At 44.5% G+C, this 24,439-nt stretch overlaps 1 protein-coding gene across 5 annotated transcripts in view; it reads left to right on the top strand.

The window, feature by feature from the left end:
• Positions 1-24,439, top strand: part of Ntrk3 (neurotrophic receptor tyrosine kinase 3) — a 377,280-nt gene that overhangs the window by 47,857 nt on the left and 304,984 nt on the right. For all 5 annotated transcript variants that reach the window (XM_028754779.1, XM_028754778.1, XM_028754777.1 and 2 more), the window contains exons 2-3: positions 14,492-14,566; positions 15,209-15,280. In XM_028754779.1, the coding sequence (XP_028610612.1) occupies positions 14,492-14,566; positions 15,209-15,280 (147 nt within the window). The remainder of the gene's footprint in view (positions 1-14,491; positions 14,567-15,208; positions 15,281-24,439) is intronic.

Below are 24,439 nucleotides of genomic sequence, written 5' to 3'. Positions count from 1 at the left end.
GTCTTTCCACCCCACCCTCACTCTGTCTCTTGACTTAGGAACAAAGTTTAGGAGGAAACATGGGGTACTATGATTCAACATGTTAGGCAGTCTGTTTTACTCCATGTTTGTACTCTAAAGAGATCTGCTAATTTTTAAAGCAAGTATTTGTGTGTGTGTGTGTGTGTGTGTGTGTGTGTGTATGTGTGTGTGTTGTGTGCAGGATATGTGTTCATATGTGTGTGTGTGTATGTGTGTGTGTCTGTGTTATTGTGTGCAGGATATGTGTTCATATGTGTGTGTGTGTGTCTGTGTCTTTGTGTGCAGGATATGTGTTCATATGTGTGTGTGTTTATGTGTATGTGTCTGTGTCTTTGTGTGCAGGATATGTGTTCATTTGTGTGCGTGTGTGTGTGTGTGTGTGTGTATGCACAAATATGTGGAGGCTGAAGGTCAGCTTTCAGAGACTTCTTTGAGCATGGTCTACCTCATTTTTTTTTTTGAAGCAAACTCCTCTTACAAAACCTAGACTCATCAATTTGTCTAGACAAGTTGGCTAATGAGCTCCATGGATGAGCCTGTCTCTGCCCTTGCCCCATCACGAAGTCCTGGTGTTACAGAGTTGCCTGAATGCCTTTTCTTTTTTTTTTTTTTTGGTGGGCTCTTTGGGTTTGGACTCAGGTCCTCATTCATGTGTGGCAAAGATTTTATACACTGAGCCAAATCTCCAGCTCCTGAAATAACTTTTAAATGTTTATAGATTTCATTGAATGATTGAGTGAGTGATTGATTGTGTGTACCCACTTGTGTATACATGTGTGCCATGGTACATGGGTAAAGGTTAGAGGACAACTTTCATGAGTCACCTTCTCTCCTTCTGCCAAGTGGGTCTTGGGAATTGAACGTGCATCTGAGGGTCATCAGGCTTGGAAAGCAAGCACCTTTCCCTGCTGAGCCATCTTGCCAGTCCCTCAATAGTTTTTTTTTTTAAGTTAGCACATACACAAAGTAATAGGCTTCATTATGACTTTTTTTTAAATGACTGTGTGTCATTATTCATCTTTCTCCACCACTGTCTTCTCCAGATAGTGGCTATTTTAAAAATCAATGCTAGCTCTATGACAGGGGCTTTGTGACCTGCGAAAGGGGTCCCAGGAAAGGATGTTCTAAGGTAGGGACATCTGGGATGACTTTTGAAGAACAAGGAGTGGAGGAGCTTGTATGTCAGTTAGCATGTTTTCCTGTCCCTACACATTGAACTTCAGCCTTTCCCCAGACCTTGGACAGCTCTTCTCTGCTTCATGATGGAGCTTACTTCCTCTCAGTTCCATGCTGGGACTCCCTGTGTGGTCTAAACACTCGCGCTGAGCTGAGCTGAGCTGAGCATAGAAGTGCAGGCAAGAGACAAGAGGGCAAACAAAATAAATAGACTGCATCCGTCTTTGTTGTCAAGGAATTTTTGCTCTCATGAGGGAAGCCAGGCAAATAATGCCGAGTCTCACAGGTGACAGGATCGCATACGTACATCAGCAGCCGCACAGAAATAATTCCCCAGTAATTGGAGGGTGATGCCCGGGATCACTGAGTGACTGCATATGGGTGGTGATGGGTGGTTCGATAAAAGCTTAGTGGGGAGGAGATACATGTATCAGAAGCCCAGAAGATGTTCAGCCACACAGAGACTCGCTGGCCTGAAAACCCAGGGGCTTCCAGGATCAGGAGCATAGCTCAAAGGGAGCATAAACAAGCCAGATCTGGGCAGCAGGTATGTCTCTGGCTAACGTGTAAAGTGGAGGCTGGGTTCTGAGTGGGGAGGAGTGGAGGCTGGTAGAACAGACATGGAGGTGCCACTGCATTCTCACACAGCTTCAGCCACTGCAAGCCACACACAGAGGCGCCATCATGGTTGATCTTTACTATCAACTTAAATGAACTTGGAGCCACCCAGGAGTCCGGAGAGGCTCTTTCCAGAGAAGGTTAACTGAGAAGAAAAGGCCTACACTGGACGTAGATGATGTCACCCACGGGCTGTGTGCTTAGATGGAATGGAAGGAGGGAAAGAGTGAGGCTAGGTGAGTTCCAGCATCCTTTCCTTGGCTTTTGTTTACCACGAAGAAACTATTTTGCCACAAGCTACCACTGCAATGATGCTTTGCTCACGTGTACAGGCCTGTGCTCGGTGGACTGAACTCTCTGATACTGTGACCCATAATGCATCCTTCCTCTTCTTTTTTTATTGGATATTTTATTTACATTTCAGATGTTATCCCCTTATCCCATTCCCCACCTACCCCTGCCCAGGAACCCCCTATCCCATCGCCCCTCCTCCTGCTTCTCTGTGGATGTGCCCCTACCTACTCTCCCACTCCCACCTCCTGACCTTCAAATTCCCCCACTCATGGCGTCCAGCCTTCATGGGACCAAGCGGCCTTCCTCTTTTTCAATTCTTTCTGTTGATACTGTGACCAAAAATAACAACTATAATCATTCTCCCTGCTATAGTGGCCCAGATCCCTGACTTCAATTCTTACACAATCCAAGGGCCAGTTTTTCTTTTTGGAAGAGAAAATATTCTTTGAGTTCTAGCATATTTAAGGTGACAGGTTGGGATTGTTACCAGCACCATTTAAATTCAACTTTATGATGCCTGCGTGAGATGTCACCACTATTCCCATTGTATAGAAGGAAAAGCTGAGGTCACAGGAGGTGACTTTGTTTCATCAGTGGAAGGTGGGAGTTAAGGCCATTGCTGGCACCAAAGCTCATCAAATTTTCACTGTGCCAATCTTCTTCAAAAAGTCCGGGGAGGAGCGGGCTTTGGAGATTCTTGGCAGGCTAATGTCTCTGTGGACATCACACCTCCCTGAGTAGCTTGATTTTCATGTGATGAAAGGGAGAGAAGACATAGGAAGGAGTGGATGAGAGTCACAAATGCCATCACACAGGTCCCTTATGGGTCCTCATCTCTCAGCTTCACTGTGGATCTGCACCCTATGGAACCACTGCAGTCATGCAGGTGGCACACAGAGAACTGGGAAAGTTGTCGCTCCCCTCCAAGGGTCTACAGCTCCTTACATAAAAGAGTTTCCAACAGGTTTAAAGCTTTTTAATAGAAATTCTGCTTTAGCGAGAGAGCTATTTGTTTGCCATCAGGGAGGTCTTGAGCCTGCCAGGAACATGTTCCATGTTATTTTGAGAAAGTGGAGCCTTAGAACTGATTAGAATATGCAGATTAGAAGTTGAAAGGTCTGCTAAAATATCACTATATACTTTTGAGCATAAGTGTCTCAGACATAAAGACAAAATAAATCATTAGAAGTACAAGGAAGGAGATACTGATGGGACTTGAGTCTGGGAGGAAAGATATCATAAGGCCTCTTGGATAGATAGGATTTATGGATGGTACTCTCATTGCCCCTACATATACTGTGACCATGGCAGACATCACTAATTGATCATAGCCTGTGTTCCATATTCTACTACAGATTCCTGAACACAGCAGTCTTGCTAACTCACTGGTATTGTACATATGTTAAGTCTTCTCATAGATCCTGCCATGCTGGTCAGGAGGACTCAGGGAAGTATTTGGGAGGTTTGAGAAGGCTAAGAACAAGCTGTTTTGTTCATATTTGCTTTTCGGAGTTGAGGGAAATACGTATAGTGATAAAAAGAACTCCAGGACAGGGCGCAGGTTAGGCATGAAGGATGTAGATTCAGAACTGGAATTAATCTCTAATTAGTAGTAATTGAAGTCACATGAGTAGAGAGACTGTTTCCAAAAGAGGGAACATATGGGGAAAAGAACAGATGGTTTATTGCTGGAGGAAAGGAAAATGGTTACGATGCTGGAACTGGGGAGAAAAAAGGTCACAGAACATTTCCTTCACTTGGTGAGGAAAGAAGCCCATTGCCCAGCTCCCTACATGGAGCCCTTTAGAACCTCCAGAAACTCCAGAACTACTCTGATAAGAGCTCACTTTACTCCCTTCTCTTTAGAGTCTGAATGCAAACCAGTGTCTCTTAAAGGATCCGGCTTCTGGGCCAGCCTGCCTCTTGCAGATCCTGTGCATCCCTCTTCTGCAGAGGTCTATCTCATTCTTCATCCCATTTATAATTTTTTTTTTATCTCTTTGGCCTGTTCACATTTCAGCCTCATGTGTGCAGAGCAGAGGGCCAAGAGCCGTGAATGGCATCTTGTCTTTCTGATGGTTACCTTGACTAATCACTCTGACACTTTCAGGTTCTAGGATAATTATTCTTGCAAAGTCAAGGTCCCCCCTTCCTCTCAGTGACCTGGAATTACCCTCTAACAATGAAAATGCCCTGAGCTCTTGGAGCGACTTCTCCACATTAACTCTAAGGCACAGTTGCAGTGAGAAAATCTACCCTTTTAATGGGGGAAAATATTGCCCTCGTAAGTCTTTATGCAATGCACTTGAGCTTAATGCTCACTTACCAATTCGCCGTTATAACTTCCATACTGAGTGAATGAAGTCCTCCATGTGGGTAGTTATTAAAGAAGTGATAAGTGCTTTATAATTCAGTAAAGGGTGGCCTGGCCATTTCATATTTTTCTAAGGAAATTGACCACCCGAAAGGCAGCACTCTCAGAACCCCGGAGGCCAGCTGATCTTAGGCTCAGAGCTCATATTGTCACATCTCTTTCCAGCCAGCTGCTTGGACCAGAATGAGACTCATCTTTTTTCTTTAGGCTTTCTCCTCCAGGGACCACTGAGGAAGAAGGGTCAAAGCCAATGTCTGTGTCTTACCACAGGCTCTTTCCATTCCTTTTCTGTCCTGGCTCAAAGCTAAGATGTCTAACAGGGTCTGGAATGGAATGAAACAGTCAACTCTTATCTGCATGGAGGAGTCCATCTTCCAGGACCACATGAATTCCAGGCTCTCATCCCAGTGTACAAGTACTGTTCTGTCCATATCTTAGACAGCTAGGAAAGATGCTGATTCCCCTGAAGACCTTGGTAGCCATAGCTTTTTCAAGATTTGATGTAGGGTCATCGTGTTCTGAGGAGGAACAGTAAGTTACTACTTCATGTTTTTTGGTACATGCCAGGATCGGGGATGCTGTAGGTTGGATAAGACCCAAATTGTGCTTGCTTTCTCGGACCTTGTACTCTACCACAAGAGAAACACTATACACAAGAAACACAAAAGAGAGGGATTGTGACTACTGAGTTAAAGGGAATATGTAGGGAAACATCGTACAGTCTTGGTGCTATTGACATTTGAGGTTGGAAAAAACTTTGTTATGGGGGATTGTCTTGTGTACTTTATTAGGTCTTTGCCCACTAGATTCCAATGCCACTTTCCAGTAAAGGCAAAATATCTCTAGGCATTGCTATATGTTTTCAGGGAAACATGGCCACCCTGGATTGACGGCTATTCATCTAGAAGAATGCTATAGAAAATGACTGTGGCTAGGTTGGTTAGAGAAGACCACAGCAGCCAGTGACATTTTAGGAGATCCTTTAGTGGCATCTTGGCTAAAGGAAACAGCAAATGTAAAGGCCCTGCTGAAGGGAGGGTTCTTGGGGTCTTGGAGAAAAGCAGGATACCACTGAGGGAAAAGGCAATTGAGATAAGAGGGAGCTTTGTTGGAGCTGGGGAATGGAGGGGTATGAGTCACATCACATGGCACTTTGTTGGCTTTCATGAGATTTGAGTTTTATCACAACTGCTAAGTACAGAATGTAAAATCACTGGAGGTTTGTGTACTTGTTTGTTTATGTTCAAATTTATCATGAGTTTCAAAATGCTCATGCAGGCTTCTGTGTGGAAGACAGATTTACTTAAGTGAGTGGAAGCAATGACCATATTTTGGAGGGAGTGATCTTTGTGAGAGGCAACGGTGTATGCTCTTAATTGGATTTACTGACAGCTTAGATACTGAGAGGGTGGATGTAGTGGAGTTTGGTTTGTACAACTGAGGGTTGCTGATGCAATTTACTGAGACAGAGAAAATTCTGAAGTAGAAAGCAAGGGATGATATTGGATCTGATAGGCTACAATATGAGAACATGAAGGAGAAAAAAGGCCTTGCTTAGAGGCAGCCATTGAGGTGGTGACATCGTATAGATGGCACTTACCACAAACACCTGGCTGAGATAGCCTTGGCCATGAGGGAAATAAGTGAAAAGAAGAACCTCAGGGTAAGACCCAGAAGATGCTGACATTTAGAGATCTAAGTATAGAGGATCAACAAAGGAGGCTAAGAAGGAATGTCCAAGACTAGGCAGTAACCCAGGACTATGCAGCCAAGGATGCCAGAGATACAGTGTGTTTCAAGAAAAAGAGAGACAATGATGAAGAGTCTGTTGGAGTAACCAACATGGGAAATACTGGTAGCCTTTTCAGTGTGGTTTCTATAGTGCAGAACAGAGACTAATAAAGTTGAAATATCAAAGAGAGGAGACGAAGTCGGATCTCTGACTGTGGATGAATCTTTTGAAAAATCTTTGCCCCAGTGAAGGGTATGGGCATGAATTGGTGGCTGGAGACCATGGCATCAGACATAGACTCAAGAGGCAGCTGTGTATTTGGGTCTTTGGAAGCTCCAGGGCTATCTTCTTTTTGCTTCTAGCTCTGTAATGATTCCCCAGGATGCCTGCCATATCCAAGACATTAATTAAGCCTATACTCTAAGCCACATCTTTCTTGGGGGATCATCAGGGTAATGTGGGGTCAGAATTGAGCTCTGATCTACTCAAGGATCAAGAATGAGGGAAATTTAGGAAACCAGCACCAGGGCCATCGTGTATGGAGGTAGGGTACCCTCCTGGATGCTTTCCAGGTATGTATTTACTCTGAAGCAGCTGCCCCCATTTAAGATTCTGGAAATAAGTGGAAAACAAGACAGATCCAATTGCTGTTCCAATGCATTATGGTTCTAGTGTAGATGCCTTTATGACAAAATGTAATAAAATAATCAAATAAGACTATTATACATGGTTATTAAGGCCACAAAGGAGACAAACAGCTTGTGTTAGAGAAGAACTGTAGGAGAGATGGGGGTTGTGAGCACAGAGGCATAAAGGACGGGCTTCTCTGAGCATGGGAGACTTCAGCGGTGACCTAGAGGAATTAAAGGAGTCAGGGTAGTGTTCCCTGTAGAAGGTCCTGTTGGAAATACTCCTGCTTCATAGTAGAAACAGAAGCCAGGCCAGTGTGGCTGGAGCTAACCCAACAAAGGGAGTGTGTCCAGAGGAAGGGCCCTGCTGGCACGCTCATGTAGGATCTTGCGTGCCATGGCCTGGTGCTTGGGATTGTTGTAATTGTAAAAGGAAGCCATGGAGGCTTTGATCTCTCTGGCATATAGACTGATGAAAGAAAAGAATGAAAATGGGAAGAGATTGAAAGTGGTGGGTATTTGGCACAACCATAATAGGCAAGCTGGAATCAACATGCCACAACAGCCCAAATGAGAGCTATGGGAACAGAGATGCAGACAGAATGGGGAAGGGAGGGGAGGGGAGGAGAAGGGAAGGGAGGGGAGTGCAGTCAAGTCAGGGGTTAGGACAGAAGAGTCTGAACTCCAAAGGGAACAGGTTGACTTGCCGGTAAAATCTCACTCTGGGGAGTTAGATCTTTGTAAGTGGGGGAGCTGAGGGACTGTGCCCTTGATCTTTTCTTGTTAGAGCATAGCATCTCAGCACCTGAAGTGCGCAGGTGTGCACACATACTTTCTTCATTCCTGGCACAGGCTTTGGAAGTAATCAGGAAACCAGAACAGATGCTGTCTCTCCCATCTGTTAGCCTTAGGATCTGAATGCGCTTTTCTGTATCCGAGGGCGGGTCCCAGCTGTGGGGATGACTTGCCATGGTCCCTGGCACACACATGCTTGTAGGCTGGTGTGCTAATATCTTGGCATGATGGAGTCACCATCTCAAGCCACCCTGCTCTCCACATCCCATGCCCCCCGGCTCTCATGTCTGGTTCTCCAGGCATCCAATTTCCCACCGGCAGCTGTCAAGGGAAAGAGCTGGTGGCTTGGCTAGTACGCTCCAGCTAGTATGCTCCCAAGCAGCTCCTTCCCAGACCCCTTGAGGCCTGAACTTCATGGAGCTGTTGTTCTGGAAGGTTTGTTTATAATGCTAAACGTAACAGATAATTGAAAGCTAAGCTGCTGTCTGGATCACTAGGCATGACTAGATAACGAATCAATTTCCTTATTGCCTCATAAGGCTTCAAAGTCAAATAAATGCATGACACATTGTGTATATGTAGAACCTAACACACATGCGCACACACACGCGCACACACACACACACACACGGATGTGGGTTCTAAAGCTGACTCATTAAGGAGTAGACTTGGAGGTTCATCTCTCCAGCAGCCAACTTCCGTTTCAGGTTAGGCCCTCCTATCAGAACAAGACTCAGGGAGCCTTAGGTTAATCTGGAGGTGGACAGGAGAGAAGATACATTTGTATATAACCTTGGTTTTCGAGGTTATTTAGCTCTGTGATAGAGGAATGGGGTACTTATATATGAAACAACAACAAAACAAAAAAACCCCAAAAAACCTCAAAACCAAGAAACAATGATTTTAACTACCAGTTTCCAGAAGGCTAAGCCAAGAATAGATACAACAAATGTAATGACAGTGAACCCCTAGGTATCTCCAGGTGAATATGGATTATGACTTCATATCCTAGAAAACACCATTTATGTGGTAACTTCAGAGACCTAGAAAAAGAAGGGATGCAAAGAATAAGTAGTGTGTGTGTGTGTGTGTGTGATTTTTTTTTCAAATTCTTTGAAATCCTTTCCAGATCATATTTATTCTCACTGAGCGCTCACTTCCACCATTAGTAATGGCACTCACTACCTGACCACGCCCTAGCCGTATGCATTTATTCTTGAGTACGAGCACTCTGCTCCTCTAACCCTCACACCACCGACTTGCCATAGGGAATGTGAGGATTGCTGAGGCTTGAGTAACTGGCTCCTAGTATCCAGCTCCCAGCTCTGAGACTGTTGCCTGTCTAGGCCAGACTACCTCCATCAACTTTTAGGTACTGTGCCCCAAGAGGCTGTAGAGGAGACTAGCCATGATGAATTGGAAGGAAAGAGGCTGCTCCAGCTCCTCCCCCTCATTCTAATATCAAATAAACAACTAGAAAAGGGCTAAGATGTTTGTGCCTTTCAAGACGGAAATCCTATGGGGAGAAAGGCAGGGAATGAGTTCTGTTCACTTGAAGAAGTTTCTGAAGGCTTTGGGGTGTCATGGCCCAGCAGATATTGTTGCTGTGGTATAGGGTTATCAAGAGAGTGTGGCTCAAGCTGTGTGCTGTGTTTGAGAAGTCAGGGAGATGTGGACTACATTTTAAAGAGAGGCAAAAAAAAAAAAAGATGTAGCAAGGAACTTGACAATGCAAAAGTTTTACGTTTAAATTTAGTTGTCTGGAAAATTTGGTTCTGAAGAACAGCTCATTAAAAGTGGTGTGAAGTCACGTTGAAAGGAACAGCAATGTGTCAGAAAGGAAGGAGAGAGACAAGGTTGGAAAAGAGGCAGTGTGGGGCCTACTGTGTCTGCCGGAAGGGTGAGACCAAGTCCAACCCACCAACTTCTTGCCTGGTCAAGTACCTAAGTGACAGGAACTTTTGCCTGGGCGAGGGTACCCTGATCCTCTTGTGGACTCCCTTGTATCTTCTTTTCCTCTAGTTATATGGCAGCAGATGTCTTCATGTTCTAGACTTCTCTAGATAAAGGAATACAGACATTAAATACTGGGCTTATAAAGGAAACAGGACATGTTTTTAAATTAAAATATGGACCACACTGTCTGTACCAATTTTCAGATTCTTGGAGAATGCCAGGTCATTTCCATATTGGCTCAAGCAAAACGGAAAGTGGAAAAGAAAGAAATGGGGCAAAGCATTATCTAATTTATTCAAGCACAAAAGGGCCGTGTATTCTCAATTAGTACTTAATTTATGCTTTGTCATATTCCAGAATGGGATATGAATCAGGAACATTGGTCCTGCGTCTCTAGGGTTCAGAGATGCTATTGTGCATTATGGAGAGGGGCTAGGTTTCTCGTGTTCTGGAGGAGTTGCATAGTCACCCCTTGACCATATCCCATCTAAGCCATGTTCCATGGGATCCAGCTTGACTCCACTGAGATTTTCCAAGCTTCACCTATAAGTCTGGTCTAGCTCCTGGAGTTTGTGTTGTCATGGGCCATCACATTTTGGCATTCTCTCTGGAAAAGAGGTATACATGGGGTCTTGTCAGAGTGGTTGTTTTGTAGTTTCATGAAGAGGCAGTGTAGAAACTTGGGGCAGGAGATTGAGATAAACATGGGAAAAGGTTCTTGACGGGTAGACCTCATCGATAACTTGTTCACCCCCTTGACTTGAGAGCGTCCTGAAAGCCATCACTTTTGAATTTCTCTCTGAGACTCACTGGTCCAAGAGCAGCCTTTTTGTTTTGGACCACAGTGTTTGATGCAAAACAGTCATTTTCAAAAGTGATGTTGTAAGCCATGGGACTAGCTTTGATGACAACTTGAGCAGGTGCTTTATGTGATAAGGCAAAGGTCTTCATCTCAGAGCTGGGGACGTCTGGGACAAATACTTTGCCAAGGATCTGTCCTGTGTGTCTCTTTCTCCTACCCACCAGACATTAGTGTTATTCTTTCTCCAGCTGTGACAATCAAAACTGAAGATAGGGCCAACTATCCCCTGGGAGACAAAATTACCTCCTCTTGAGAATTTTGCTGTTAACATCATAAAGTGGAAACAATTGATATAAGGTAAGGGAGAGAGCCCAGGTAGAGATCTTAGGTGTCTCTCTACCCTTCCTTCCTTCCTTGCTACTGATTGGAGAAGGGACACAGGTGGAAACAGGGCTGTGAGTCCTTATTAAGGCCCTGATTGTAAATTATTCTCCTATCTCCCATCGTTACTGAGATCTCTTTCCTCCTGACCCTACAGCAGGTTTTGTGAGGCATCTGTAGGGAGAGCCAGTTTGGCTACTGTCACTCCTGTACCACGGGGCAGGAGCATCCTTTAAAAATGTATCCTTATTGAACTGGACCACTCAGAAAAAGCACCGGACATGAAGAACCCCATGTACTGGCACTAGGCACTGTCTCCCCCGTTTGGCATTAACAAAACCATGCCAATTGTAGACTCTTACCTCATCCTATTTATTTAGTATACTTTGTAGAGCCAGCCTTTCCAACTGAAACTTGTGGCCTTCTAATGGCAGCCAGCACAGTTACCATAAGTGACCTGCCTTGTTTGGTACCAAGCAGTGAGTCATAAAAGACCTGGCAGGAAGCAGCTGACTTCATTCGCAAATGTCAAGGCTGCATCTTCCCTGGCATGCATCTCCTCTCTCCTACCCTCACCCACCATGGGGGATTTTCTTTCTTTTAAAAATCAGCTTATTTATGTATACATATACATGTATATTCATTTTTGCCGCTGCTGTTGTTTTATGGTGGTGGTGTGTACACCTGGTGTGTGTTTGCCTGTGTGTGTCTGTAAAGACAACTTCGAAGAATTGGTCCCCCCTTTTCATCTTGTGTATTTCTAGAGATTAAATTCAGACTCAATGGCAAGTGTTCTGTACCTGATGATTCACAAGTGCTTTCTTGAAGTTGTTTTCCTGGAAGTCACGAAGGACAGGTTTTCTGTCCTTCTATCTTTCTGCTTTGATGGGTCATTAAAGTCAAAGATGACCCCACTCTTTTGCAATAAAAAAAAATCTATGACCAAGAAATGACAACTTCTAACAGAAGCATGAGGCCATCAGTACTCAAATGCTAAGGAAAGACACCTCATAAAATCCCCTAGGCTAGTGCCTTCTAGGGACTTCTATGTCCCCAGCCCTGCAAGGGCTCATGGTTGTTGTTGTTATTGGTTACTCGTAGTATTTTGTGGTACAGGGATTGAAGTTGGGGTCTTGGGTAAACTAGATGAGGAGTAGGACTTCATCCCCCATTCCTGCCCCAGTCCCTCAGGAACTCTTCAACACACACCTTTAGTTTCCATGTCATTGTTATGGTGGAGTGCCCCTGGGGCTAGGATTAGCACTCTGGTGCAGCCTTCCTCTTGGCTAGGGTTGGCAACCTTTTTTCCCCCATAAAGGGCCAAAGAGTAAATCCCATCCTTGCCGGCCATGTGGTCTGTGTAGCAATGATCTAACTTTACAACTTGAAATTAGCCGTAGATGACAGTGAAGAGATATGAGAACAGAAATGTTGATTTTTATCTAGTTCTCACAGGTCACGATGTACAATTTTCCTTTTTTTAAAAAAATAAAAAACAAAATATAAAAGTGAATCTTAGTTTTAAAGCTATACAAATGCAAACAGTTGGCTGAATTTGGCCCCAACCACTGTTCCAGAACCCTGACCTGTAACCAGTCAGCAATGTGTCTGCAATACCGCTATTCCCTGACTGAGGAGCACGCAGAAGCAACAGAGGATGCTGGAGATATTTAATGGACTGGAGGTCTCCCCATTGATGCTTCACTAACTTGTCACTTCTCAGTGTGTATAGGAGTCTAGGAAGGGACCATTTGTAAGCACAGATCATAAAGACTGAAATAAAGTTTCAGGATGCAGAGACTGACATCTCTGCCACCATCAAAACACATTTATGGAATGCTAATAGGGGCCAAGAAAAGTGATTTCACTTATTTAAACAATTTGATTGATAGCTACTTGTTGGAAGCAGTTCCATGTAGGAAGGTGGGACCCCATGAACAAAAAACACGCTGTATAAACATTGTGATATCCTTGGTATTTGAAATGGCCCATGGCCCGGGAATATACATTGGAGGGGCTTAGTGGCACAGGAGGTCTTAGTCCTCTTGGCTTTCCTTACATCTGAAATGTTGTCAGTGTTCCTACCTCTATGAACTCAAGGCATGAAAACTGCCTTGAAACCATGAGGCTTCTAGAGAGAAGGCATTAGAGTTAGAGGCTAATGCCAACCTGGCCACCTGGTCAATGTCCCCAACAAATGCCAGTGCTTCTGGCTGCTCCATGGGGTCTCTGGGAGAATGTGTTTCAAAATGGACTCTTGGCATACCTTGTTACTGTGCGACTCTGAAATGCTGCCAGGAGTCCTGGCAGCCACAGGCACACTGCCTTTTTGGCTCCAGTTGGACTGGGTGGCAGATGGCAGAACCATTGGTGTGGTCGGGCAAGGGAGGAGCTGTCTGGGGAAAAGTGATGGTCACTTTTCTGGCCAGAGTGTGCCTTGGGTAACTGTATTCTTTAATGAAATAGCGCTGACCCCTTTTATATATCACAACCTCTGGATATTGCGGGGGGGGGGGGAGGAGTTAGGTTCTAAAAGAGCTGGGATGGATCATTTCCTAGGATCTTCTGCTACCTTATGTAAGGTCATATTTCATACACTATTAGAGCAACGAAAGGGGCTTGATAATCAACAATGGAATAGTTTTCGACTTGCCCTCCAAAAGCAGCAATGAAGGAGTGTTTGACCCATTGTCACTGTCAGGAACTAACAAAAATTAGATGCATACTTATGATGAGCTTTCCCTTCATTAACAACAGTCTTGAGTTTCTTTGCTTTGAGGTTGAGTTTATGCACTGGGCTGGTTAACACTGGTTTGTATGTGTTGATAAAGAGCTTCAATTAACAGTGACTTTTGTCTCTGATTAATCTAAGAATATGAATTAATTATTACTTAATAGATATAGTCTTCTTGCTAGGCACAACCCTCTTTAAAATGGAGGTCTCCAGGGAAAGGTCTAGAAAGAGATCTTTGTGATGGAAGGAAGAGGAGTTGTTCTGGTAGGGTACCCCTCCTTCACAAAGAAATGGGAGACTCGGATTGGTTAATGTGCATGCTTAATCTGCACTCAAATCTCAGAGAGGGGACTTGAGCTTAGTCCCCATGTCACACTCTTTCTACCTCTGCATAGTGCCCCTTAGTCCTCCATCTCTGGAGTTGGTTTCCTGTACATCTTAATCCATTGTTTTTTTTTGAGCTCCAAATGGAATGAACTGTGGTTATGTAGACGGAATGCTCTTCTGTGCCCTGGTGGGTGTATATGCCACATAAGTCTTTTTCCTTATCTTGTTTGCACAGAAGCCATGCCCTTAGGCAAGCCACACCCCCTCTGTAAACCATGTCATTTATATTGTATTTCCGTGCAGACATTAAGAATACAAAAGAGTCTAAAAAGAGCCCAACCTTAGAAAATCCTGAATGGGAATAAGAAGGAAGTAAATTGAGTCAAAATTTTGAGGAATGGTTTGAAGGGTTCTCGAGCTGGGGATAGATGCTGACCTACAGACTCTGTCCTCAGGCTATATACTTAGAAGCCATGAGTCCTACACTCCCATGGTGAACCCCACCATTCAGAGGGGAGAAGCTGAACTCAGGGTTAATTGCTGATTTGTCAGAAGTCATGGCTCAAGCTCCAGGCTTCAAGCTCATGTCTGACTCTAAAGCTGGTACCCCACCTCTTGCTGCACTGAACTGACCTTTCCTGTCTTCCTGCAGACACATAGAGAACTGGCGAGGCCTGCACACACTCAATGCTGTGGACATGGAGCTCTACACGGGCCTCCAGAAGCTGTGAGTACACCGGGGTGGCTTGCTAAGGAACAACTGGGATGCTGCCTGTCATCTAAAGTAGCAGTAATGGAAAGTCTGCTCTCTCAGTGTTTCTCCTCATGAATCCTTTTTGGGAATGCTTAGCATTACCCATTATGGGGTTGTTAGGAGCCACCTTAGTCTAAACAGGCCTGAGGGTTGCCTAAGGTTAGGATTTCAAGGCAGCTCTGCTCTAAGGCATGCTGGGAATGTCTTCGTTCTCAGCTCTGTGGTTGGCTAAATCCTACACCCTATCCCCAGTGTTAGATTCCCACTCACCACTACAGTGGACTTCAGTGTTTTAAACATGGGTGCCAAGAGTGAGGAGGAGGAGGAGGAGAAAGCATAAAGAGACTGAAGTCTCCCTCCTTGTCTCTGGAGCACCAGGAGCCCTGATTCTCAAATGCTGGTTAGAATAGGTAATGATTAACTTCCACCAATGACCGTTTATATCCCAAACTTCACCTACTCTCCAAAGAAACTGGGTTCCTATCTCTCATTTAGCCTACATTTGACCATCTAGGGTTATTAGTAATAAAGAGAGCTATATATCACTCAGGGGCCTTGCCTTCCTTCTGGATATAACCCCTGAGGTTCTGCTAACCATCTTTTCTCTCTGTTTAGGACCATCAAGAATTCTGGACTCCGGAACATTCAGCCCAGAGCCTTCGCTAAGAACCCCCACTTGCGTTATATGTGAGTAGAACTGGATTTTTGGAGAGGGTGAGGAGGTACATGCAGGGAAATAGTTCTAATGAACAGTGAAACTGGCTTTAATATTGTTGTCCCTGACCAAATCCTTTAACTTTCTTAGGCCTCCAGTTTTACTTTGGGATTTGGTAATCTCAAAGGTTTTCAGAAGGAAGCCAGGGGTGAGTAGGTGAGCCTCCTGGCTTCCAAGTTTCTACATTTTTCATAAGGAAATTGAAATTTTATGGGAGTGTAAATGACAGGGCTCAGTGTGGACAGGACTCTATTGAGAGTATGTGTAGGAGTGCAGGTATGTGTACGTCTCGATGTTGGGAATTATAGGAAGAAGGAAAGCAAGACCAGGCTACATGTGAATAGTTTAGGTTCAATAAGAAGAACTTGGAGAAGTAGAAACATCCACATCGTATCACAGATCTTGATTTGAGATGGGACAGAGGAGACATGCTCATGGTTATCTGTCTTCTTGTGCCTTCCTCACCCTGTCTTCTCTCCTGGCTGTGACTGACTAGTGGAATGGCTTCTTAGGGTAGTGGTTCTGGTTAGACCTTGCAAGGTTGGCATCATTCACATTGATGCTTTTTCTCCAAGTCTAGATATGGGTAGGTAGACTATGGGATTTGGAGGGTGGAAAGTCATTCCTTGTAAAGCAAGGGAGCATGAAAGGAAGCCCATTAAGTGATCAGGGACAAGCCAATTGGCACCACTGCAGGGATATACTTGTTATCTGGGTCAGTTCTTTCTCAAGAATAATAGCTACATGCACCTTTAGTGGGTTTGCCCCAAAGAGCAGAGACTATACATGAAATGGATGGCTTAGCGTCTGCTACAAGCGGGGAGGAAACAGAGGACCTACTGGCAGGTTGACTAGTCTTTCTTTTAGCCACTGGTAGTTGGCATTGATAATGGAAGAGAGCTTGTTGGGTAGAAATCTCTTATATAAGAAAAGCAAAGCTTCTCAAAGATGTGATGAGGAAGTGGAGAGCAGGGGACTTGGGGTGGGGTCCACAGAGATCCTTAAAAATATGGTTGGGGAGTGTTTTCTTCTCATGGAGGTCCTGGCTATACTCTTGTGTTTTCCCAAGCACAGGGTGAATAGTTACTTACTCTCTCAGTCACCCCTGCTCTATGTTGAACTTTCTTCCTTTCCTCTGGAAATACCAAGCTCCATGGCCATTGCTTCGAGCCATTATTCTAACAATGGGGGACTGAGACCTCCCACACAACTGTCTAATTCACTCTTACCCCTCTTGCTCTGATGCCTATGACACGAGTCTATTGATGTGTGTGTTCTTTGCAGCCAGCATAGCTGCAAACAGAGAAGGGCCTTGGACCAGATGTTCCAGGTGTTTATTTTATTGGGGGATTTGAGTTTCACTGTAAACGTTCCCAGGGGAAAGAGCTTTTGACATCTGAGAGGTCTCCTTTTTCACAACATACAGAGGTCATGAAACCACATGTCCATGGCAGATCAGGTGGGAACAGTTGGTGGCTGGAGAACCACACGATAGTTCCAGCTGACTACTGTTATGTGAGGTGCAGCCCAGTGTCATCAGACTTTTTGTTTATTCAAGATGAGTAGGAACATCAGTACCCACTGAAGGGGCTTTGTTGACATAGTAGGGACTTTAGAAAAGCCTGAAGGTTACAGACAGCAGAGACCATAGGGCTAAGCGTACAGTCTGTTTCATCTATGGGTTCGATGTGTAAACTTTGTCCGTTTATAAAGACACACCCCCAATCCCTACTGAGTAAATTTCCCGGCAGCTTTGGGACATTTTCTCCTGGCAAATGGTCCAGGCCTCACTGCTCTCTCACATCTTCTATTTCTGTCTTCTAAATGCATTTACAAGTCTTCAGGCCCCAGCTGAGCAATCACAAGGAGATCACTTACTCCAACACTAATTGCCAAGCCCTGGCTTGGCGGCTATTTCTTTCTTTTCCTTCTCCCGCCCCTTCTTTTCTTTTTAGTTTTAAAGGGAAATGGCCAAGAAGACTTTCTCCCCTCCTTGTACAGAATAAAAAGCAGATATTCTTACCCAAGTTATCTCAGTCACTGGACTGGGGCAGGTGTCCCTCATCCCTGAACTGTCACTGATAGTAACATAATTCTTCATCACATCAGAAAATGAGCTTGTGATGTCAAGGCCAAGTTTTGGCAGCAAACATGGCCAGACATCAGAACTCTAGGTTTCCTTCAAGGACGATGAGTGACTGACTATCTCCTATTGATTGCTTCAGTTTTCCTTCTTTTGATGGATGAGGGAAAAAATGAGATATTGGTGAATATGCATTTAGGAAAGACCTTTCTGAGAGGCTAGATAGTTCTTAACCCTCTTGTCTAGCTATAGGAGACTCAAGCATAAGGACCTTTCAACTTAGTAGGAATATCTGAGTGCTAGGCTGTAAAGAGAACATAAAGGAAGTGTCTGTTCCAGGCAGAGACTACATGATCAATGCCCTGTATGGCTCTCAGCCCAGCAAGTAGAGTTTAGAAACGATGCTAATAAGATAATGTGTTCCGCTGTTGCTGCTGGTGGTGATCCCAGAAACCATGGGAAGGGATATGATGGCCCCAGGGGCTTTCCCGACATCTCTTTGGATTTCTGTTCCACAAACACATTCCATCTTCCTCATGTTTATAGTACACCTGTCTTCAATATCTACTGTTGGCTTTCCTTGAACATGGACAAATCAACCCTGATATAGTTCTCTCTTCTCTCTGCTCAGTCCCTCTTGCTCTACGTCTATCTAGACCACTCTAGATGCTGCTCACTGCAGGGAAGAGCTCAGTAGTGGGTGAGCCCCTAACTTTCTTGTTTCTGAACGTTTAGAAGTCACATCTACTGACACTATTGAATACGGAGCATCCCCCTGTCATCTGAGACCCACTTCTATAGCTGTTTCTTTTTTTTCCATTAAGAAAGTTGTTGTCTCTAGCATGGCTCACACACAGACTGGGTCTCCAGGGGTGTCCTCATAGTCTGAGTCATGTGGATGCCTTCTGTGAACTGTGTTCATACCCACAGGTTATCATCCAGTGATGGTGTTTTCTTTAGCCCTTAGAACACTTCCTGGTTCTCAGGGAACTTTCATAGACTTCACCCCACCAAGTTCTCATAGTCGGCTAGGTTCCTGGTGTTGTAGGAAATGTTACTTCATAGACCTAGAAGGACTCTTATTGGTGAATAATAGAAGCAGAAGCTTGACTAGGTTCTTAGATTCTCTTCCCAGGAATATTTCCATTTTACCTATGGGTGAGAAGGTCATCACCCCCCCCCAACCCCCACCCCCACCCCCAACACCCCACCCCCACCTCCACCACCCCCACCACCGCCACCAAGTGAATCAACCAAACCAACCTCACACCCTCTGAAACCCTGAGACGCTTAGCAAATTATATTAAGAATTCAAGTCTATAGGAAAGAGCTTACTTAGTGGGTAAAGTGCTTGTCGTGAAAGCCCAGAGATCTGAGCTTGATCTTAAGAATTCATGTCAAAAAGCCAGACATGGTTCTGTAATCCTGGCACTGGGGAGGCCGAGTCAGGCAGATCTCCATGCCAGTGAGAGAGCCAGTCTTACAAAACAACTGAAACAGCTCCAGAGGAATGACATCTGGAATTGGCCCCTGACCTTCACATACACACATGTGTGTAAACACATGCATGCATAAACCATGCACAGATAGAAGCACATGCACACACACTCACTCTCTCATTTGCACACAGATGGACAGACAGACACTTGTGTCAAAAAAGAAGAGGGACAGGCTAAGTAACACTCATTAAGAATTTACTATGAGCCAAGGAATGCCTTTGCAAATACTGGCTCACTTCCTGTTGGATAGTCTCCTCCTGAGAGCTGCTTTGTTCCCATTCTGTAGATGAGCACACTGAGGCCCATGAGTCACGGCTGATTTCTCCGAAGGCTCTACCATTAGCTAGTAGAGTAGTCAGGCTGAGGATTCCAATTCCTCTGACTCTGAAGTCTGTGTACTTTCTTATATCCCTGGAGTGTTTCTTCTCTCTGGTTTTCTCAGCAAGTACTTCTTAGAGGAGGGATGGAGGGGCTTTAAAGTTTTATTAGAGTTGCAATTTCTCCCTGGGGATTTAGCACCATCCAGCCTCAAAGAGCTCGGCCGAGAAAGTTGTTTAGTTTCTTTCCCTATTCAGGTCAGATCTTGTACCAACAGTTGCATTACTAACTGAATATCTTTATTGTGAAAGATTTCTTAGTGCTAGCCTATGGCCTGCTTTATTTCCAGGAATATTTAATGTCATATTCCAGCAAGTCAAAAGGCTTTATTTAATCCCTTAGAGTTGGTTGTGGTGGAATCTCTCTCATGTTTACTTGCTGGCTTTTTTTTTTTTTTTTTTTTTTGCTAAGAAGCTGAGGACAACCGACTGCCCTCACACCGCTATAAGCAGACATTTGCTTGCTCTGTTCAGCGGGGAACGCTGGCTCCCTCCCGGCAGGTACGAGGGTATAATGAGGTGGGACAGCCTTGATTTGGGCATGCCTGTGGCAATGAGGCTATGTTTTCAAGGAGAGAAGGTCAGCAACGCTTAGGTGGATGGGGACAAAGAAAAATGGCTGGAGGCCCCACCCTCCTGGACACTGGCTGGACAGCATGCAATTTATTTCTCCTTGGGGAGCAGGGATGAAAACATGGTGAGGCTGATTTATTATGCATTACAAACCACCAGAGGTTGAAATAGTCTGATACTGGACTCCAGGCTGATGTGCTGATATTTTAATAGTAAGTGTTTACCTCTCTGCCTGCCCCTTACCTCTGCACTGAAACTTTTTCTCTACATCTCAGAGGGGTTGGTGACTGGCATACATATCCCTGATTGCCCCTTTGCAAGTGACCTTCCTCCTCTGTTCCATCGACTAATAGACCAAGGGCCTTGGAGGTCAAATCTGAGATTTTGACTTACTGCTGTTGACCTTAGGGAAGCTAGTGAACTTCTGAGAGTTTGGAAGGAAGGACAAGAGGCCCTTCTCCTTAAGATTGTTCTGAACTTTCAGCAAGACAAAGCATGCAAAGAGCTTAACTCAGCACATTATGGAAGGCCCAGGGCGCCCGCCCTCCCTGCTCCCTGGTATCCAATTTCAGAGAGTTAACCTGCAAGAGCTGCTAGAACTAATTCCCAAATTCCGATTCTTATCCCTGCTCTCACCGTTGCCTCTTGGCTCTCTATTCCATACCCCTGTGTGGGTGGCTGAATCATATATCAAGCTTAACTTGGCCAAAGTGGGATTCTTGCTTTGTTTGGTGTTGGTTTTGAGACAGGATCTCACTGGACTGCTCAGGCTGGCCTCAAACCCAATGTTCTCCAGCCTCAGCCTTCTAAATGTTAGAAGGACACGCCTAGTCCATCACAGCCAGCCTCAGGTTGTGAGGGTGTTCTCTGTCTGTCTGTCTGTCTGTCTGTGTGTCTGTCTGTCTCTTTCTCTCTTCTTTATATTTTGAGACAAGATATCTTGTAGCCCAAGCTGATGTTAAACTCACTGTGTAGCTAAAGCTAGTTTTAACTGCTGAAACTCCCTAACCCCCAAGAGTAGGACTAACCCCCAAGAGTAGATGTGTGTACCCTCATGCCTGGCTCAGAGTGATATTTTAGGCACACATGTTCAACAGTGCCTCTCCTCTACCTACCTACCCCTCAAGCCAATTACTTCCTGCTTTATTTATAGGAAAAGCCCAAGCCCCTCACTATGGCCTCAAGATTCAAGCCATGGCTTCTCTCTCTGTCTTGTTTCCTTGTGCTTTCTCTACTGTAGCCTTGAGCCTTCTCTCAGTTTCTGGACACACCAGGGTCACTTCCCACCTTGTGAGCTTTTGTATCTATTGATCCTTCTGACCTATGGAATTCCCCTGCCTAGATCTCCGTGCCTAACCCTTGCTTAGTGTCATTTTTTCTAATGTCACTTGCTTTTGAGGCTTCCTCTGACAATTCAAACTTAGTTACCTTTCTCTTTACATACCTATCATCTTTTATTATAGCATGTGGCTCTTGGTCATTTCCTTGGACTTTTTTATTTTCCTTTTACTACTGACCCTTTGAAAAATAACCATTTAGTTATTTGTGTAATAGTTCATACCTGATGGCCTCTACTGGGATGTAAACTTCTGTGGGATGGAGACTTTGTATTATTCATTGCTCTGTACCACCTAGTACCTAGGTCAAGGTGATTGTCTGTTTCTTGATCACCCTTCAGATGACAAGATGTCTTATTTAATGATTCTCACAAAGATCTCTGTGTGTAAGAGTAGGGACAGGGCAAAGACTATACCCAATGTGGCATTCTTTCTTTCATGTAATCCTACCAGCTTTCCTCGGACCCTGTGTAGCCAGAGCTCTCCAGACTTCTGTATGTGGTAGAAACCATTGCGGTCAAATTAAAAAAAAAATGTTAATGACTGATATATGTTAATTACTGATATTTTAAGAATTCGGGGGACCAGAGGAGTAATTTAATGGTAAAGAACTTGCTTAAGATGTATGAAACCTTGGGTTTGATGCTCAGTGTTACCAATGTAACACAGCACACTACACCAAACCAACAAGAACCAGGAGGAACAAAAATGAACACCATAGAGTCACAGCCAACAGCATCCTCCTGCAGTGCACATAAGCAACATGGCAGTGCATCTCTGAGCTGTCTCAGCTCTGCCTGCTCAGGATTCCACCAAATCTCCTTCATGAGTTATTGCCTTTCCCTAAGTGTTATCGAATGGGATGATGCTGGTGAGCAAGTAAGAGTGTGTGTTTTTGAGATGGATTGACTGAGTTTGGATTCTGGTTCTGTCATATATATTTGAGTATCCTAAGGATGTGACCTCATCATCCTTTGTATCAGTGCCTTATCTTCTCATCTGTAAAATGGGGATAATATGCTTCTTAGCAAGATGAGACATGTTAAACCTTATCAAAATATTGAGGTGAATGTCTAGATCATAATAAGAGTCAGTATAAATTAGTTGTTTTTCTTTTTTGATTGACAGTGTAGTGGTCAGTCTCTTGTTACGTGACTTAATAAATACACAGTGAAGCATGATTTAAGGGGCCTTCATGTCCCCTCAAAGTGCTACATGCCTAAGACAATTAATCAACATATTAGATGTGGTTCCTGCCCTTAAAATTTACCATCTCAGGGACATTGACAAAGTCACAACAGTGGCACCTATTTTTATTTTAATGTTTAGAGAGAATTATTAAAGCTATAGATTTTATCCCACTATAAGGGGATGAAGACATTGCTTATTGACTATTTACCTAATTTGTAAATGACTGTGTGCAATCCCTGGCATTGCCAAAATAATATAAATACTTATCTTCAATGAAACCATTTCTCCACATGTATATGTACAGCTTCTCGAAATTTTCAGAGCTGTTCAGACTGTTTTTCTACATGAGTTAAGGGCTCCTTTGAAGGGTGTACTGGAGAGAGGTGCACAGTGGAGTCCTTTAAAAAATACCCTTCCTGTTAGATGTGGTGGTGCACCTCTGTCATCTCAGTGCTTCAGAAGTAGAGGCAGGAGGACCAAGAGGAAAAGCATTTGTTAAGCAAGAGGAGTGGCGTTCAAATCCCCATAGTCCATGCAATGTCTGGTGGGCACAATGGCCAGCCTGTAACTGTAGTCTCGGAAGGTGGAGGGGGGAACCCTAAAGTGAAAGAGTGGAAGAGTGATTGAGGAATATTCCTTATATCGATCTCCATCCTCCAAATGCTTGAACTCACACGTACATGTATACCAGCACACACATGCATGCCTATATACATGTGAACGCATCATACACATCACATACAGACACAGACACAGACACAGACACAGACACACACACACACACACACACACACACACACACACACACACACACACCTTGTGCTCCTTCTTGGTAGAAGCTTTGAGAATTTGCATGAGGCCCGCTGTGTCTCTTCTCACTTTGCTATGGAGCAGAAGGCAGCAAGGCTCCAGATGGATGCTGCTCCATTAGCCTGAATCTTTCTGGGAAGATGATGGGATCACACCACAGCTGACCTTCTCTGGTCACATAATATGAGAGAGAAATAAACGTTTGTTGTGGTCACTAGGAGATGAAGAAGAGAAGCCATAAATGACAGAGGCTCTACTCTCTACATGAAGTTGATGGGGCACCAGGAGCCATCACTCTTGGATTTCTTCCTGCATTATGCTGGAAGTGGTCTCCAAAGACCAGCTAAGGGGAACACTCTTGTAAGGCTAGCTTTGAGTCTTCTATCATTTAAATATATAAACTAGCAGAGAATGAGCAGGTTAAGGTTTTGCAACTTTTGACATGCTGCACAGACAGCTGCCATTCTCTGGGTCTTCCCACTCGGGGTGCTGGAGGACCCTGGAGACCTCAGGGACTGTTAGTCAGAGATAGTGGAGGAAGTGACTGTGGAGTTGGGCTTTGGAAGGGCTGTGAGTTTGGATGACAAACCTGTTGAGGAAGCAGTTGCTGCCACCATGGATATGTATAGCCATATCCCCATGGACTTCCTCCTAGAGCTGTTTAGACACACGCTTCTGCTTCTAAGCGGTTGTGTCTGGCCATCAGGTAAACAGAAAGAGCTGCCAATGGCCCAGGACTTGAAAACACAGCCATTTGCCCATGGGATAGGATTTCCACAGATTCACTGATTTGTGAAGATTGAGCCAGGACCATATGAAGTGGTGCATGTGAGTGGTAGCCTGGAGGAGTGGAGCATGGGGAGGGGACTCAGGAGGACAGCTCGCAGTGTGTAAGAGGTACTGTTTGGATGTAATGGTTCTGGGCAACTCTGCCCCACACACCCTCTTGTTTCTCTCTACTGTGCAGTGATCTTGGATAAGCTCCTAAACCTATTAAGTCTGTTTCCACACCTCTAAAACGAGGCACCATTTAAATGACCCACTTTTGACCTTACAGCATTTTGGGACATTTCTTCCTGGAACAAAGGTCTGAGCTGGGACACAGCTGGAACCATAGGAGGGGCAGCAAGGCCAGAGGAAAGCTGTTGTCAGTTTATTTTGGCCCTACCCGCTGCCTTCTATCCACCTATCTTGTCTCTCTGGAGGATAAGCATTCCAATCCGATGACTTCCAAGGACGTGGCTTCTGGGAACCACCACTG

Source organism: Grammomys surdaster, unplaced genomic scaffold (assembly GCF_004785775.1).
Source record: "Grammomys surdaster isolate TR1022 unplaced genomic scaffold, NIH_TR_1.0 126036, whole genome shotgun sequence".
Lineage (NCBI taxonomy): Eukaryota > Metazoa > Chordata > Mammalia > Rodentia > Muridae > Grammomys > Grammomys surdaster.
The sequence above is the reverse complement of the archived record's forward strand: the minus strand, read 5'-3'. Positions and strand labels throughout refer to the sequence as shown.